This window comes from Hyaena hyaena, unplaced genomic scaffold (assembly GCF_003009895.1).
Source record: "Hyaena hyaena isolate Hyena2069 unplaced genomic scaffold, ASM300989v1 scaffold_7, whole genome shotgun sequence".
Lineage (NCBI taxonomy): Eukaryota > Metazoa > Chordata > Mammalia > Carnivora > Hyaenidae > Hyaena > Hyaena hyaena.
In genome coordinates, this window is record NW_024080639.1 from 5,421,062 (window position 1) to 5,439,386 (window position 18,325).

Genomic DNA, 18,325 nt, shown 5'->3' on the forward strand with positions numbered 1-18,325 from the left:
GAGAGAGAATCCCAAGCAGGTTCCATACTGTCAGTGCCAAGCCCGATGTGGGGCTTGAACTCATGAACCGTGAGATCATGACCTGAGCCGAAATCAAGGGCGGACGCTTAACTGACTGAGCCACCCAGACGCCCCATGCTGCACCTTCTTTCTTTCTGCTTGTTCATCTAATACCCTGCCCACAGTGTCGAGGCAGGATGTTGTTACAGGTGGGGAAACTGAGGTTCAGAGAGGGGAGGTGACTGGACTGGCCCAAGGTTGTGCCCAGATTTAGGGACAAAACTTAGACAATGATGCAGGCGTCTCCTTAGTCCCCTCCAATACTGCTTCCACCTGTCCTCACTGTAGGTGATTTCTCTGCCCCAGATGGAGCTGGTATTGCTGCTCGGACCCCACTTGTCCCGTCCACGAGGCGAGGAGGTAGTCCACTGGGTCCCCGTCCCCTCAGCGACAGCCCCTTGGGCTCCCCACAGAGAGTCCTTTCCTGCCTTTGATGCAAATTCTTGCGCTTTCCTGATAATATTCTGGGCTCTTCTTAACGCGAGGGGGTCAGCTGTGAGGCATCTCGGCAATTTATAATTCTTGAAAATTCTGTTTGGTGACATGAGTTAGCATTTAATAGACACCCTGCCACCTCCTCTCTCCCTATTGTGACAAGCTCCTGGCAGAATCCTTTTGAGACTCAGGGTAATTGCGCCACGCTGGGAACGGGAAGGCCACGTTGTGCTTGAGTGCATCTCAAAGACGTCTCCACAATAGACAGTCAGGTACGCGTTTGCTTGGCTTCAAGGTAATGATTTAAACTTAATTTGACCCTTGATGAGGAAGCCCGTGTTTCTGGTCCGACGCAGTCTTTCAGTTTGGGCTTGCCTGCCATGCCTTCAATGGTAACACAAATAATTTCTTCATAACAAGTGCCTTTCAGAGGGTGTCTGCTGCTGACGGCTAATATAGAATTATTGCCCCTGAATGCATTTCTGTAATTACTTCCCAGAGATCTGTCTTTGTGTTAGAAGACATTTCACACTTTAGTAACATAAGTGTTTTGGGAGAGCACGAGCAATAATTATGAACAGTCTTCCCGTGGAAATAAACCTAAAAAAATTATAAAAGCTAATGCTAAAATTGGTTAGAGTCAGGGAGGAATTTCATTGGAATTTGATTCATGTATATTTATTCCAAGCATAATAACCTTTCCTGTATGGAAATTTTTTTTTTTTAAAACAAAAGCTGTAATGATACAGGGAGCCCGCTTGCTAATTTTTGAGCAATGCTGAGACTGAAAACTGATAAAAAGTGACAAGTTGCTGGAGACAGAATAAAGCGGCGTAGTCGTGGAGCCCTGATAGGAGACATTTGCGGTAATGGAAAATGAAATGATTCACAGTGTGATCAATAAAAAATTAGCAGCATTTAATAAAAGGTTTCTGCTTCATGTTGACTAAAGAACATCGCAAGCAGTTTGAAATCCGAGTTAAGTGACAGTTTGAGGAGGAGTGGGGGTTGGTGACGGGGTGCGGGTGTGCGTGTGCATATAGATCACGCGGATATCGGCCATGGCGGAGGAGCTAGCCGGGCCCCTGGGGTGGGTCTGGAAGTTTCCTTTGCGCTGCCCACTTGACCTTTGCTCTGTGGTTAATTCTCTCCAGGTCTCCGTTCCTCATTGTGTGGGAAGGTTTCTCTTAGAGCCCCGGGCACCAAGCGGGCCTCGCTCTCCTTGGTGGGTGTGGACCCAGTGCAATGCCCTCTTAAATCCATCTCCTGAGTGGGGGGGACTCCTTGCCTGAGGGTTAGCTATAATCGTGCTGAGGCCCCTCAAACATGCCGCGTGGGCTGTTGGCTTTGTTCTATCAGCTGTCTTAGGATCCAGTTTTCCTGGAAACTTCTGGAATGTCTTGCAGCCCACTTGTGGCACTTGACACCCTTTTGTGGGCCCGAGAGAGATCCGTGGAAAGCTGGCAGGATTTTGCAAGTGGATGAGGTTAAGCGGGGAGGGACCCCCCCCCCCGGTCTCCTGAAAAAGCCCACTGCTCGCACGGGCCTGTGGAGGAGTGGGGGGCCTGAACGGGGGGTTCGGTGGGAACCGGCTGCTCACAAGCCTAGCGTTGCCACCATTTGGCTTCTCCCTCAGCAGCAACAACATGGTGAGAACCACTCCATCAGATGAGCCCCCCGTTCTCCAGGCGCTCCTTCAGTATTCCCTGGAATGCCACTACACACCAGGCTGTCTCCATGCCCAGAAACTTGTTAATTTTTAAAGGCTTTACACAGCCTTTCCACTGTGGCTCCTGGCCTCCCGGGGCCGGGTGGGAGGGTCACCGGGGAGGGGAGCAGCAGCTTCTGGGTTATAACAGCAGCCTGGAGCCTGGGGGTGGCTCTGAGGACCGAGGGCAGGGGATCCTTGTCACGCCGCCTGCCTCCTGGGGCCAGTGGGTAGGACCCGGGGTCTGTTCCTGGCTTTGTGCCCATTTCCAACCCTCCCCAAAGACGCACGGACCTGTGGCCGAATCTCTGAGGGTTAGACTAAGAAGGGCCCTTCCAGATGGTTCTGTTCACTGGTTCACTCCACAAATGTTTATTGAGCGCCTGCAGTGTTCTGGCCCCTATGCTGGGTGCTGGTGGGGGAGGGGGAGCAAGATGAGCAAGACTGGTGTTGGCTCTGCCCGCGCGGGGTCTACTCACTGGCACAGGGGATGGTCAGATGTCCTGCAAAGAAAGGGCCATGGCTGCTGTGAGCGGAGCAGAAAGGGGGAGTGCCAGGGAGCGCCCCGAACACATGGGGGGCCGGCCGCATGGGGGTGACTGTTCACTGAGCTGGGACGTGGACCGGGAGGAGGAGCCCCTCGGTGAACTTCTGCACGCACATGCTCTGGTGTTACAGTGGGACTCCTCCCAGAAAGCACCGCTCTGCGGGGTCCCCGGATTTAAAGCAGAAAGAATGGGCTTCCTTTGATTGCATCGGGGTTCTGTCCCTGGCATGGTGATGAATCACTAAGGTGCACTGTTTTAAAAATGACTTGCTCCACGACCCATGCCTTCGTTTACAGATGGGGGCACCTGAGGTCCAGGGAGGGTACGACTTGCTGGGATCCCCCAGTGACCTTGGTGTGGCCCCAGGGCTCTGGGCTCTGTCTGCACTGCTTGTGTTTTTTGCCTTTGACCCTGAGCCGCCCACTCAGCCTGGCCACTGGTCCTGTCTTCGGGGTACACAGCCCTTCCCTGCCCCCTTCGCTTCCCCACAAGGGGCTCCTCTTTCTGCTGCGGCCACCAGGGGGTGATTTGTGCTCCAGCATCCTTGCCTCGAGTCCCGCTCCAGGCCCGGGAGCAATTAGGAGTGCCAGGCCACGGCGCTGGCCACAAATTAGCTGGATTTATCGAGCTCCCCACGCCGCCCCGCCACCCTCCCTCCCCTGCCTGCCTCTGGCCCCGCTCCTCCATCTCCTCCTTCCCAGCGGCTGTTGTGGACTGAACGTGACAGCAAGGAGAGGGCAGAGTGGTCACAGCCTCAGGAGGTCACGAGGAGGTAGCAGCGCACAATTTTCATGGTTCCAGGGCGGCTTTGTCTGACCGCTCTTCATCACCGCGTGCGGCAAGATCAGTGTTATTAAGATGGTGAGGCTCGGAGGAGTGACACCGGTAACGGCTCGCTGGAAAAATATAATTTCTTCCCCCTTTTGGTGGAGGTGTTTGTGATTGCTTTTTCTCCCCTTCCTGCTCCACCCCTGCCTCGTTCCTTCCTTCCCTACCATCTTTTCTTTCTGCTCCTTCCTCACCTATCGTAGTTGGGGGCTGGGGCTGGGGGCGGCCGGTGGGGCTCAGCAGTTGAACGCCCTCCGGGAGGGTGGTCGGGCATCTGTTCTGCAGTTATTTCCCCATAAAGGGCAAGGTGCTTGTGATGGAATGTCAGCCTCACCCTGGTAAACTGCTCTGCTTTTGTTCTCTGATGCATGGGTAGCACCGAGAGTAGCCGCTGACGCATAGTAGGTGCTCAGGAGACGCTTGTTGACTGACTTGATATGCGGACCATTTGTGTTCCAGCTCTTGGGGAGTCCACTGCCCAGCAGGCTCCCGGTGGCAGGGACCTGGGGCAGCCTGAACAGGGGCAGGTGGAATCATCCTCATTTTCTAGGTGAGGAAAGAGAGGCCCAGAAACGTAAGCAATCGAGGTCACACAGGAGTGGACTTGAACGCAGGTTCTTAGTCTCCAAAGAATAAGGGACACGTCCGTACTTCCATCACGGCTCAGCTAACCTTCCTGTCTGGTGAGGGGATTGCCCCGAGCAGATTGCCCCGGGCTCATTGTGTCTCTGGCTCCTGCTGGACATGCTTCGTGGGAAGGGCCACCCCCTCCCCACCCCCAGGCTGCATCCAGGCCTCCAAGGCCTATTGGTTTGTCTGTGTTGTACTCCTAAAGCCTGAAGTCAACATTTAAAAATCCAGAGATTTCACACAAAAATATGGATTTCCTTCTTTAAAGTTTGTTTATGTATTTTGAGAGAGTGTGTGTATGTGTGTGTGAGAGTAGGGGAGGGACACAGAGTGAGAGGGAGAGAGAAAGAATCCCAGGTAGGCTCTGCACCGTCAGCACAGAGCCCGATGTGGGGTTCGAACCCAAGAACCATGAGATCACGACCTGAGCTGAAGTCAAGAGTCAGACATTTAACTGACTAAGCTACCCAGACGCCCCTGGATTTCCTTCTTTGAAAAAAAAAAAAAGTCAGGTGCACCTGAGTGGCTCAGTTGGCTGGGTGTCTGGCTCTTGATTTCAGCTCAGGTCATGATCTCACGGTTTGTGAGTCTGAGCCTTGAGTTGGGCTCTGAGCTGACCGTGCAGAGCCTGCTTGGGATTCTTTCTCTCTGCCCTTCTGTGTGTGTGTGTGTTTGTGTGTGTGTGCGCCCATGTTCTCTGTCTGTCTGTCAGAATAAACCATGGGGCGCCTGGGTGGCTAAGTTGGTTAAGCATTCAGCTTCAGCTCAGGTCATGATCTCATGGTTCGTGGGCTCAAGCCCTTTGTCGGGCTCTGTGCTGACAACTCAGAGCCTCGAGCCTGCTTCGGATTCTGTGTTTCTTTCTCTCTCTCTGCCCCTCCTCGGCTTGTGCTCTGTCTCTTTCAAAAATAAATAAACTTAAAAAAGTCAGCTGCACTTTTCCATATGGTGACCGTGTAGAGGATTTGAGCAGGGGCCACCCCCTTGGGTGGGTGTCTGTCTGCCCCAGCCTCCCCACCCGATCTACTCATTTGTACAACAGTAGAGGGCACTGGAATTGTGAGCTTTGGTCCATTCATGGGCTGAGAAATGGGGGGAGTGGGGAGGCTGTCTCATCCATTTGAGCCTCAGTTTTGCTCTCTGTAAAATAGGTGTAATGGTAACATCTCCCCTGTGGGGCCACGGGTAAGGGATGCAAATGAATTAGATCTGGTCTGAGGGAAGGGATTGCCATTTTCTACACTGCTCATCATTTTGGGCTCAGGTTCTAGAATTCCTGACAACTAAAGAGACATCCTCTGGAAGATTCTAGTACTTTCTGTGGTCAGCCGTGGGCCTGTGGAGAGAGCGGCCCCATCCCCTAGCCTGGATCATCAGCCAGGGCAGAGCATCCTAGTGAGGCTTGTGGATGCAGGTCAGGTTCAGGGGCTGGCTGACCGTGGCTTTGCAATTCCATTCACAGCGCCCCATCCCCTAGCCTGGATCATCAGCCAGGGCAGAGCATCCTAGTGAGGCTTGTGGATGCAGGTCAGGTTCAGGGGCTGGCTGACCGTGGCTTTGCAATTCCATTCACAGAGCCAACAGGCGCCCCCCCCCCCCCGCCCCCATCCGGAAGTTGCTTCCTTATTTAGGAAACGGAACTTGGACAGCAAATTATGTGTTAAAATATTTGCCTACAGCTCTGCTGCCAAGGGGACCCTTTAGGCTGAGTGTTAAATGTTACCCTGATGCCTGCACTGCAGATATTTTAAATCTGAAGATAAATAGTGGCTGCCTCGTGGAATTTGGGGCCAGCAATGGATGCACAAGCAGAGTGTCTAATTGGGGTTGGCAGGCTCCTTGCGCAGCCCCGGCTGGGCCCCTCCCGTCCTCCGTCCCACCAGCCCAGGCGCGCAGGAGAAAGTGCTCACAGAGATGCGTCCTACTCTATAGGCAGAGCCCAGACACCGAGCGGAGGTTAAGCAGGGGGTTTGACCTAGCGCCCAGGTTCTGGAAGTGCTTCCTCCCACTCCGGCCCTCGGGAGCACGCTGCTAGTAAAACCCATTTTTTAGGAAATAGGCAGGCTGTTAGGATGGAGTATGCATTCTCTATTAAAGAAAAATGTTGCTCTAGGAAAAATGCTTTGGAAATGGTAGACACCTTCCTGGACTCTGAATTCTTTTGGGAGCCCCCCAACTACGTTCAGGGGGGAGAACGCAGGAAAACTGGCTTGTGAGCTATAAAGTAAACATGTCTACACTGTCTGCCCCGGTGCGGGGGGGGGGGGGGGGCTTGGCCGGGACAGATCCCCGGCAGAAGTCATGGTGTTTTCTGGAGGAGGTGGGCTTGTCACTTAGTCAAGGTCACAGGGTGTGGAAGGAGGGAGCCTGGACTTGAGCCCAGGACTTTCCTCTCCTGGTCCAGGGGAATTTCTTGTCTCTATGGACATTTTTGTGCCTTCAGGTGGGCATGGTGCACGGACCTTCTCCATCCTCAGGAGCCTGTGAAGGTCCACTAGAACTTTCTTTGTGATACAGTATCTTCAGCTCTCCTGTGAGTCATGATGCTGGATGCATTGGTGTGGATGATAACCACAGAAATAAGATAGTAATTGTGGTAACACTTTTCTCAAATTAGTGCAGGTCAGGTATCAGGCTTATGACTACCTCGTTAAAATAATTTGACTTCCTCAAATTTTTCTCAGAGAGGGTAAGTGACTTGTCCAAGGTCCCCCAGCTCTTAAGCGGCGGCATGTGGATTTGAACCCAGACAGGCTGGCTCCACAGTCTGGGGTTCTTTTCCGTTCTTGTCTGTCATCCTGACAGCCCCTGGAATGTGACTCCAGCTGTCTGCCACTGGTGCGTGTCGTTGTCTCATGACCATCTTTGTTGCAGTGACTTGGCTCCGTCGGCCCCTCTGGACGCGAGTGCACTGCCGTTCCCCCAGCTTCCTGTACAGCAGGGCTCTGCAGTCCAGCCCTGATGCACCTAGAGTTCACTGTCTGGTGGTTCTGACTTCTGCGGGGGTCCCGTCCAAGCCTGCTTGGGAGAGATGAGGAGTGGGGAGGCGGTCCCCAGACTCTGGCCCTCCAGGGGCTGGGTCCGCTGACACCGTTCCTGGCTTTCGCCTCTCTCTCTGCTCCCCTGCACCCTTGCCTCTTCCCACCTGCCCCGCCCCAGCCGCCTCTGGGCTCCTCCGCTCGCAGGGCTCCTGGCCTCGCGTGGATCTGGTGCATAGCTGTGTGCACGGCCCTTGCATCCATGGTTGTTGTCCATTCGGGGGAGCCTCGCCCTCACCTATCATAGCCATCATGACGAGGCCCTTGATAGACAATAAGAAATCAATGTCAGGCAGGAAGGAGAAGGGACTTGCTCAAGGTCACCCATGGGGCGTGGTGGGTGTCCTGGAGCTAAGACTGGGACCTTGGTCCCTAACTGGCGCTGGCTCAGGCTGCCGGCACTTGCCACTTATACCTCCCTTGTGACATTCACGGACTCCTCTATTCATTCCATCACCAACCCCGTATTTGTTGAGCATCCCATCTGTGCCAGGCCTTGTACAGGCTTTGAGGCCCTCAGGGTGAATAAGCCTGACCGAGGAACACCCTGTATGTCTTAGCAAATAAGTGCGTGTTATGCCTGGCACTCAGTAGATGCTCCATACATATTAGTTGGAGGAATGAAGAATGAATGGGCGTGTGTGATCGCTGGCCCTGGTATATGTCACGCCTCTCCAGCTCTGCTCTTGTTCTTTTTCTTCTGGCTTATGGACTTCTCCTGGCTTTCTGCCTCCACTGGGCAGGTACTCAGTGCTGGGGCCCCAGAAGCGGGAACCCCAGTGGTCCCTGCTTGGTTCTTAGGGTGCCCAGGGCTCCCTGCTGGCTGATCTCCACGGCCCCTCCCAGGAAGAGAAGGGACAGCCGTCTCACTGAGGTCCCTGCTGGCTCTCGTGCTGGTGGGGGGCTGGGGCCAGAGGGAGGAGACCTTCACTGGTGTTCTCAGGCTAAACCTGTCTCAGCTGGCCCTTGGGAGTGTTGAGGGCCCACCAGGTCTGACTCATGAGCTCCAGAAGCCTCACTGAGAAGGTAGGAAATGCTCGCTTCCAGACCTGGCAGCCTGTGGGGCAGCCTCCCCCACCCTGGGGCTGATCCCCTTTCCTTTTTCCTGGCACTGGGCTCAGCCAGCTGTCCCTTGCTCAGGCCTTTCTCTCACAGACATTCACCTCTTGCCTTCCCATGCAGTGGGTAAGAGTCGAGATCTGTAGTCAGGAGACCTGGGATTGAGTTCGGCCTCTGCCCTTCCCAGTGTTAGGACTGGTGTGTGGTGCTGAGCCTTGGCCTCCACATCTGCAGAGAGGGGACATCAACTGTACCTTGAGGGCATGGGCTGTGAAGGTGCCAGCAAGTGCTGCTGCTGTGGTATCCATCGGGGGTGGGGTGGGGGCGAGGGTAGGCAGAGCACCTCCCTCTGTCCCTGACTAAGTTTCTGCCACCTTTTCTCTCAAGAGGATGTGAGGCCACTCTTCTTGCCACGTGTCTCCTGCTGCACACCCTTTCTGCAGGGCCTGCTGTCCCTCGTGTGTAATCATCTTGAATGAAAGCCCTTTTTCACAGGCAATGGCTCAGAGAGGCTGCTTAAGCCTGGGGTGGGGCAATTCACTTTCTTTCTTCTTTCTTTCTTTCTTTCTTTCTTTCTTTCTTTCTTTCTTTCTTTCTTTCTTTCTTTCTTTCTTTCTTTCTTTCTTTCTTTCTTTCTTACTTACTTACTTCCTTCCTTCCTTCCTTCCTTCCTTCCTTCCTTCCTTACTTACTTACTTTCTTTCTTTCTTTCTTTCTTTCTTTCTTTCTTTCTTTCTCTTTCTTTCTTTCAAAAAGCATTTATTTTATTTTTTAGAGTAATCTCCATACCCACTGTGGGGCTCAAACCCATAATTCTGAGATCAAGAGTCACACGTTTTACCAACTGAGCCAGCCAGCACCCCCCCCACCCTTTTCTTTTTTTTAAAAATTTTATTTTTGCTTTCTGTTGAATAGTAGTGAGTCCACAGGGTTTGTTACTGCCTCTCTTTGCTTGTAGAAAGTTCCCCAAACCCATACCTTGGGCTCAGGGACTGTGGGGTGTAGGGATGTGGTGTAGCAGGGCCCACCAGGCTAGGTGAGGAAGAAGCTCACAGGGCAGAGTGGCCCCCTGGTATTTGAGGCGGAGCCATTTGAGGCGGCCAGGACCCAGGGTGATGGCAACTTCACGTGGTTCAGCCTAATAATACTTACTGTCACTGTGTTGATGTTCAGAGACATGTTTCTTTGAAACCGGTTTGTTCGTTCATTGGACGTTGGCTGAGCCCCCCACCATGTGTCTGTCTGGGCCAGGGGCTGGGGAGACAGGACTGACCACAGACCGAGCTCTTTGCTCAAGGAGCTTGTGGTCTGGTAGGGGAACATTCCAGCTATCTATTGCTCTGTGACAAACCACCCCAAAACTCGGTGGCCTAAAGCAACGATTCCTGTTTCACACAGCTCTGTGGGCTGAGTGGACCCGGGTGGTGGTCTTGGGTGGCGCTCTTTGTGTCGTTGCCAAAGGAATTGAGTGTGCTGGCATCTGAAGGCTGGTCGGGGTTGGACGTCCAAGCTGGTGCACTCCATGGCTGGCAGCCGGAAGCCCCCCCGGCGCACCTGCATTCTCTCTGTGGCTTGGGCTTCCCGTCGAATGGCAGCTGGGTTCTCCTGGGTAGTGTCCCAGGAGATCAGGAGACCCTATGGAGGACCCAGTCCTTCTGAGCTAGCCTCAGATACTCCAGAGCATTGTTCCATTGCATTCTCTAATTTTTACTTGTGAGAGAGAGTATGAGTGGTGGAGAGGGGTAGAGGGAGAATGAGAGACTTTTAAGCAGGCTCCACAATCAGCATAGAGCCTGACGTGGGGCTTGGTCCCGTAACCCTGGGATCATGACCTGAGCTGAAATCAGGAGTCTGATGCGCAACCGACTGAGCCACCCAGGAGCTCCTTCCATTGCTTTCTAATATCAAGTGAATTCCTGTGGCCAGCCAGCCCAAGAGGGCAATTGTGGAGGGAAATTAGACCCCTATTCTTTTTTTAAAAAATTTTTATAATGTTTATTTTTGAGAGAGGGACAGAGAGAGAGAGAGAGAGGGAGGGAGGGAGAGCACATCAACATCAGCAGAGGAGGGGCAGAGAGAGAGGGGGAGACACAGAATCCAAAGCAGGCTTCAGGCTCCAAGCTGTCAGCACAGAGCCCGATGTGGGGCTTGAACTCAGGAACTATGAACTCATGACCTGAGCGGGTCCGATGCTTAACCGACTGAGCCCCCCAGGCACCCCTAGACCCCTCATCTTGATGGGCGAGTGCAGGGTCTCACGGCAGTAGAGCATGTGGGATGCGAGTGTTGCGAGTGGAAATGCAGGGAGCTGCAGGATGGAAAAAAGTTCACCTGCAGAAGCATGAGTGAGCATCGTGCCAAGCATACTGGTGGCAAAAGGAAGGGCCCTTTGGGGCAGGAGTGTCCCTCATGTGACATTGGTGCTCAGGGTGCCAGGGGGCCCTGATAGGTGGGGGAAGATTCACGTGGGAACAGAAGCGTGAAGTCCTTGGCGGAACAAGCTTGCAGTTCAAGGGCTCGAAAGAAGGTCTGTGTGGTTGCGACCTAAGTGATAAATCAGCAAGTCCATCAGAACCTTTCTGGACCTTCAGGGCTGGGACAAGGACCCTACATGTGATTTGAAGGGTTTACAGGTTCCTCAACATTATTTTCATGGAGTGTCTACTGTGGGGAGGCCGTGTAGCAGAGCCGTTAGGTCAGAACCAACTGTATTTGAAACTTACCGCTGGTGCCCTTGCTTTGCACCAGTGTCCTTCCAGAAGGTTCCTGGCACGCAGCAAGTGCTCTGTAAACACTAGCTGCTCTTGGTGGTCTCCTGGCCAAAAGGCAGGTGCACACATCTGAAAACAACTAGGTTGTGAATTGTCCTGAGGGGTGCGTGAGGCTGGGGAGGTGGGGAGCCTCGTCAACTGACGGGGAGTCCGGAGCTTGCTGACCCGCAGGGAGAGGGTCCTGTTCACACCTGCTCCGCTCAGCTAGTCCTTCCCAGGGTGTGCTTCTCACTGCTCCAGGCGGCCCCCAGTAGGACTTGGGTGGAGCCCAGAGGGGATGGGCTCCAGGGCCCGTTTCCTGAAAGTCCTTCCCAGCCCCCAAGGCCTCCCTGTGGAAGAATGACCTCCTTGGCCTGCTGACTTTGCTTCCTTCGGCCGGGGTGGTTGGAGAGACCAGTGGGCCACCTGTCGTTCAGGCGCAGACACTGAGATCACAGTGTCAGAAACTCGAGGCAGCGCTTGGGATGGGGACCCAGGGCTAGTGGTGGCCTCTGAGCTCTGCCTTCTCCTTGCTCACTCAGGCAAGGACTCATGGGGCCTCCGGGGGCTGGATGGAGGTAGGACACGGGACAGGCAGGGCCATCCCTGACCAGCTAGAGCTGGGTCAGTGGAGGAGGGAAGGTTCATTCGTTCCATCTCCAGGGGCTTTGTGAGTAGCTGCCCTGAGAGGGCCTGGGAAAGAGGAGGGGACGGGCCCCCTCAAAGCTCTCTGTCCTCAGAGCCCTCACCTCCGGAGCCTTCGAGAGCTTAGGGCTCCGACAGGCCCCGGGTCTGGGGAAGGGTGTGCTGTTTTGCAGCAGAACTTGCAGGTTCCATCCCCCTGCATGGCTTTGGATGACCCCTCAGAGCCTCTGTTTCCTCATCTGCACATGGAAACATAGCATCATTTATTCTTTTCCCCTAGTGTGAGGTTCAGAGGCTGCGGGCAATGAAAGTGTTCTTACAGGGAGTAAAGCCTGAGCCGGATGGAGAGCTTCCTGTTTTGAGGTCCTGAGAATGTGCTGACACAGCAGAGGGCCCCTCCAGGACTGGGTCTTCAGGAGGGTCCTGCTCCCCAACTTCTTCAGGCCACCACCTTTCCTCTCTGAAGGGCAGGCTGGCCAGCTGGCCGTTGCGACCCTGAGGGACGTCCTGAGGGACGTCGGCGCATGGGTCCCCTACCTCTGCCCGCCTCCCCTCCCCTGCCCCTCTGTGCGCGGCCACCTTGCCTTCCCATTAGTAGATGGTGGCAGGGGAGGTGACAGTTCCTTAAAATAGATTTATACTCTTGGATGACTTTATGGGTTTTTGCCTTATAAAAACCCAAGAGTTGACATTCTGATTTATCTACTCCTGAGTCAACAGGATGTACCAGATTTAAAGAGATCAAATGCATTGTAATGTTTGTGGTTCCAGTTGTGGATTAGATGAGCTATTATGGAAAGTGCTGCCAAGTAAATAAGGCAAAAAAAAAAAAGGGTAACAAGGGGATAATTTAAATATGTCTATTAAATTGTGTGTTAAGTAAAGTAGCACAAGTGTGGTGCTGAGTGTAACTTATTATCTGGAGAGTTGGTGTCGTAGATAAAACTCAAGTGATGGTTCTCCCCCCCCCTTAAGAACATTTTTTTTTTAAAAGGAAAGCAACCGTAAACTAGGAATTTCAGAGACGAGCACTTGACTGTTTAACTGTGGTCGTGTGATGACTTATAATATTGAAGGCTCCAAATGATATTTCTCATTTCTTTGCTTTCTATTTCTTGTCCCTACTGCAGCAGCCGATCAGATTTCCTGAGATAAATATGGTCCCTGGCTTTTAATGGGATTTCTGTATTGCCAGGAGTTGGCGTGTTCTGATAATAAAAGAACCTAAAAATTGTACATCCCTTAATTGGTAAGAAGAGAGATGTTTTGATGGGCCACAAATGGAAACATTGATTTTTACTGCCTCCGAGCAGTTGTGAGCAGCGTGTCGTGCTACGTTCCCTGCCACGGAAGGCGGCAGCTGGCTCTCCGATGAGCTGATTTGTGTTCGCAGGTTCTTGATGTCGGGTGCTTTTGGAAGTGCGCGTTTTGTGCAGATGGGAGAGATAGAGCCCTTATAACATTATCTGCTTCTAAATTGAAATATTTATAGGACTGTGGCTTCCACCTTGAATCGAATGCATTCTTTGCTTCGTTTCTCTTTCTGACTTTGGCGACTAGTCCTCGGGGGTTTAAAGGTTGTGCACTGAAGGGTTTCTCTATAACTGCAATGTTACATGCCACACGCACGTGTGCACCCATGCAGGCACGCGCGCATCTTTGCGTGTGCGTGTGTGTTTGCATCAATGTCTTTACACATAACAGAGATTCCTCTCTTTAATTCAAATCAGTGCTAGTTTCTGGATGGGTGGATTGTTTTCCAGGACAGACCCGGGAAGGGATAACACATGCCTTGATTTTCCAGATCGAGTCTCTGTACTTGAATGAGGAAGTTTAATCCACTGACATTTATTGGGATTGCTGGTGTATTCTGTGTGTTACATTTACCATGCTGTTTTTGCACTTTGATTTACAAGTTCTCGATGTACCCTATTAATATCTCAGATTGAGGCCGTCCTCCGTTTCCCCTGGCTGTGCAAGGAAGTGCACGAGACAGGAGTTAGGACGTCTGTGAGTTAAACGACTGTAGGGTGCTAGGGATATTGCGTCCCGCTGGCTGGTGGCCCGGTGCCTTACCTATGACATGGGGATAACAAGGCTGTCCCTGTCTGTGGGACCACACGATTGCTTGAGCCCCCTTTTAGCTCTAGGAAGGGTGAGACTGTGAAATGGGGCTATGCATATTGAGTTAGGGCTTTGAAAAACTGAGTGACTACAGGAAATGAAAGCGTCATTATCATGATCATCAACTCACTTTTTTGTACAATTTAGCCTCTTGCATAGTACTAAGGGCAGAACAGGTAATTTATTTTAGTAAACAAATTTTTAAAAAATGTTTTATTATTTATTTCTGAGAGAGAGAGAGAGAGGCAGCATGAGCAGGGGAGGGTCAGAGAGAGGGAGACACAGAATCCTAAGCAGGTTCCAGGCTCTGAGCTGTCAGCACAGAGCCCGACGCGGGGCTCGAACCCACGAACTGTGAGATCATGACCTGAGCCGAAGTTGGATGCTTAACCAACTGAGCCACCCGGGCGCCCCCAGGTAATTTATTTTAAAGAAATTCGTTGAGGGGTGCCCAGGTGTCTCAGTCAGTTGAACGTTCGAATTCGGCTCTGGTCACCATTTCACTGTTTGCAGGTTTGAGCCCGTCATCGGGCTCTCTGCTGTCAGCATGGAGCCTGCTTTGGATCCTCTGTTCCTCTTCTCTTCTGCCCCTTCCCTGCTTGTGTGCACACACGTTCTCTCCCTCTCTCCAAAAATAAATAAACATTAAAAAAAAAAATTGGTCAGACGATTCCAAAGCTGGCTCTCACTGCCTAAGCCTCTCCCCGGGGCACGAGTCAGGGCTCAGATACATGTTAGCTCGTGATTTGACTGTCTGTGGTCTCCCAAACAGATGTGGTCCCTTGATTCCAGAATCAGGACCTCTTTGCAAAGAACTGAGCCGCTCTCAGCACATTGGGGGACATCCCATGTGGAAGGTGAACTTGGCCAAGGGATCTCCCTCACTTTCAATTGCAAGGCTTTGAGAGGGGCGGTGGGAGCAGCTTATGGAGGCTCTGGAGAAGTGTGTAAGAGAATTGGGTTTTCGGGAGACAAAACGCTAAGGCATTTTCACCTCTGCGATGGGTCACGGCCCCCAGCATCCGAGCACAGAGGGAAGATGGCAGGAAATCCCCCTAGAAGATCTGCACCGAGAATTAAAGAATCTAGTTGAGAATTATGGCTCCACATGCTGCAAAACCCCCCATATATTAATATACTGAGAGGTGTCAAGAATAATGAACCCGGGGAGGTCGAGTAATTAAATGTATCTTAATAAACGCTGGGTGATCCTTTGAAAACCCTTTCCCAAGACCCTGTCGGCTGACATGGACTGTATTCTTCCTGTTGGCAGGAGGCCTGGAAGGGGAGCCGGAGTGTGATCGGAAAGCCAGCCGCGCGCTGGAAGACAGGACCAGCGTGACAAGTCAAGAGGAGAGAAATGAGGACGATGAAGACATGGAGGATGAGTCAATTTACACCTGCGATCACTGTCAGCAGGACTTCGAGTGTCTGGCAGACCTGACGGACCACCGGGCCCACCGCTGTCCTGGAGGTAATGCTAAATAGCCCCGGCATTCTGACAGGTGGTTATACGGATAATTGGACATAGCAACAGCTTGAAGCCTCAAGTGAGATTAAAGAATTAATAATGTAATTTTACAGTTAATGTCATTTTATTGTGGTGCCCTGGGTACCCTGTATCTGCCTTTTAAATAAAATTAAAAATAAAAGCAACAGCTTTCTGGCAGGCAGGAATTTGGTGGAGACGCCCTGTCTCTGCAAATTGCAGTCTATAGAATGTGGGCCACGAGTGGGTGGGGACTGCACCCTGGATTTCTGGAAGGCCTTTCGGAAACCCAGCAATTAAGAGGTTGTTAGTGGAAAGTTAAGTAGCTTAAGTGTGGAAAGCTGCGTGAAGGAGTGCGCTCCGAGGCAGGGCTTGTGTGGGACGGGGAGAATTTCAAAGGCCAGCGGGCAGAATGTCTGCATGGGCAGAAAGGCACCTGGTTCCATCTCTTTGCTTGGCCTCTTGCTTCTCTGAGGAGGATGGGGGTGGCTGGGATCTGTTCTTCCAAACCTGCAGTTGGCCAAGACCGTGGCCCTGGTTCCTGGTCGTGGCAGCCTCAGAGAAGGTGGCCAAGGCCAGGGTTTTGCAGGAGCAATTTAAGACCTCATGAGTCATGTATGTCTGTGTGTCTGGGTCATGTAGGGTGGATGGAGTGGGAGAATGGGGGCATGTGTATTGCGTGGGGTTGTGGCAGCCATGCTCCAGGGGTAGGGGACTGACAAATTTCCAGGCCCAGAATGAGGAGCCCAGAGGGAGGAGTCCAGGGCACCTGTGTTCCTTACACAGCTATCCCTGGCATCTCTCCACCGTGGCTGTTGACGAAACACTTTGGATGCTGGTTTATGGGGGAAAGGAGCTAAAAATCTCAGACCAGTATTCCAAAGGGGGGCCTGTCAGGGAAATTGGCTGGTAGGAAGTACGTTGGGACTCAAAATTCTTGCTTCCTCTACTTTTCATGCCTTCTTAGAAATTTGAAAACCAAGTGTTTGGGGAGCTATGACTTTCCCTCTAGTGACGCCTGTACCTGCACATCCCTGATTAGACTAAGTCCCTGTTCTCAACCTCTGGCAGGAAGATACCAAAAACAGTGGACCCAAGAGGACTCTTATAGTTCTGGACATTTTGGGGCTAAGCAATCCAAAAGACAGTTGTTTAGAACTTGTGGTATTTTAACCACAGACAGAGGTGATGGCCAACTTAGAAGCTTAGAATCAGAACTGGAAGGGATGTATGGGATTGGCTTTTCAGTGCCATCATTTCCTGAGGGAGAATACTGAGGCACTGAGAGGGAAAGGTGACTGACCGAGGTCACCTAGTGATTTGGTGGCTGAGCCATGACCTCTCAAGGACCCTGGGCTGTGTACTCTCATCCTTGAGAAAATAATAGATGCCTGTGTATCTCTTGATTTAGCCGAGAACCGAGGTGGAGTCTTAACTATACGAGGATGAAATATTGTCACTGACTTTGAAAACAATCAATCAATTGATCTTCCAATGAAAAGTGATTGTCTTTATTTGCTAAGTGTAAAAGAGCACCTGGGTCTTGGTTAGTATTGACGTGTGGCCCCTGAGGCGCCCTGTGGACCCCTGTGGAATGCTGCTTCTCGTGGTCTCTGTGGCCATTGCAGTGAGGACCCATCCCCTCACTATGCCATTCTTCAGAACCAAGGAGACAGTCTTGTCTCTGTCCATACCTTCGAGAATGGTGGTGTTTCTAGGAGGAAAAGGACAAATGTGAGGCTTTAAGGCTGTATATTGGGGAGTCTGTGCTGGAAATAGTAGATAATTGTGCTTGTCCTGGGCAGGATTCTTTTCCCAATGGTGGTCTCTTTTCTCCATAGCCTCAGACGGCCTGACAGCATGGTGGCTCTGTCTACGGGGTGCTCAGCCATCCTTATTGATGCTACAGAGAGCCACTGATACTCCTGCCTGCTTCCTAACGGGACCCTGCTAATGACCTCCATGGGGACGTGGGAGCCGGGAATATCCCCAAGCCCTGGAGCATTGGAAGGGAGTCAGAAATTCCTTAAAAGAGTATGGGAAACGACCTTGCCTAATAGCATCCCTGAGAAATTCATTACCGCCCGGTAAAGGTATGACCCAGTCTGGGAGAGTCTCCCTGATGTGGAAGAAATATGTGAGGAACAATTTCCCCCCAGGTCTTAGGTTCTGAGGATTACCCAGTGACAGGATAAATCATTGGGAATTGTGGGCATATTTTTCAAGGCAGGTCCCTCTCTAGGCTGCCTGCACACTCTCTGATCTGCAGTCGTTTCCCGCTGCATCCCCAGAGAGGTTTCTGGAACAATTGGGGTGGGTACTGGGGCCTGTCCGACTGAGGGGGCCTCTGATACCCGCTCCAGCCAGAGCTGTCCACGTTAAATAGTCTTTATACATCGGACTTTAGCAGAAGATGTGTGAAAATTGGCTTCTGCTTTAAAAGCTTGAACTGGCCCCAGGTCCTCCAGTTGCTGTACCAGGGAGGACGCAGGTGGGCCGAGTGGCCGCTCTGTCACCCTGGAGGGAAAGGTGGACCCTCAACAGACTCATAAAGACCATTTCGGAGATGGCCACGCTCTGCCGAGGCCGGGCAGGCCCTGGGTGGGCCCTGGGCGCTCAGCCGGTGATGCTGAGGGAACAAACGAGTCCTGTTTGGAGGGAAGGTGGGGCCCTCTCTGCTTTTGCGAATTAGGGGCCTAAGGGCAGTGCCCCCTGTCAGTCCTGCTGTCCTCTCCTCCTGGAATCGGAATTAGGCCTTGGGTGTGAAGAACCCGTGTCCCTACTCATGCTCTGCAAGAGGGAACGTGGAGACACCAAGCAGGTGTGTCCGGTGGGGTGGAGTAGGCTGTGTCGGGCGGTGGGGGGGGGGGGGGGGNGGGGGGGGGGGGGGGGGGGGGGGGGGGGGGGGGGGGGGGGGGGGGGGGGGGGGGGGGGGGGGGGGGGGGGGGGGGGGGGGGGGGGGGGGGGGTTTGAATGTGCTTCTTCTTGAAAACCGCTTTAGCAGGGTGGCC

General features: G+C 52.6%; 1 protein-coding gene across 1 annotated transcript in view; it reads left to right on the forward strand.

Annotated features, from left to right (window-relative positions):
• ZNF423 (zinc finger protein 423) overlaps positions 1–18,325 on the forward strand; it is a 329,749-nt gene that overhangs the window by 96,296 nt on the left and 215,128 nt on the right. Inside the window, exon 3 of the mRNA XM_039242393.1 lies at positions 15,099–15,299. Within this exon, the coding sequence (XP_039098324.1) occupies positions 15,099–15,299 (201 nt within the window). The remainder of the gene's footprint in view (positions 1–15,098; positions 15,300–18,325) is intronic.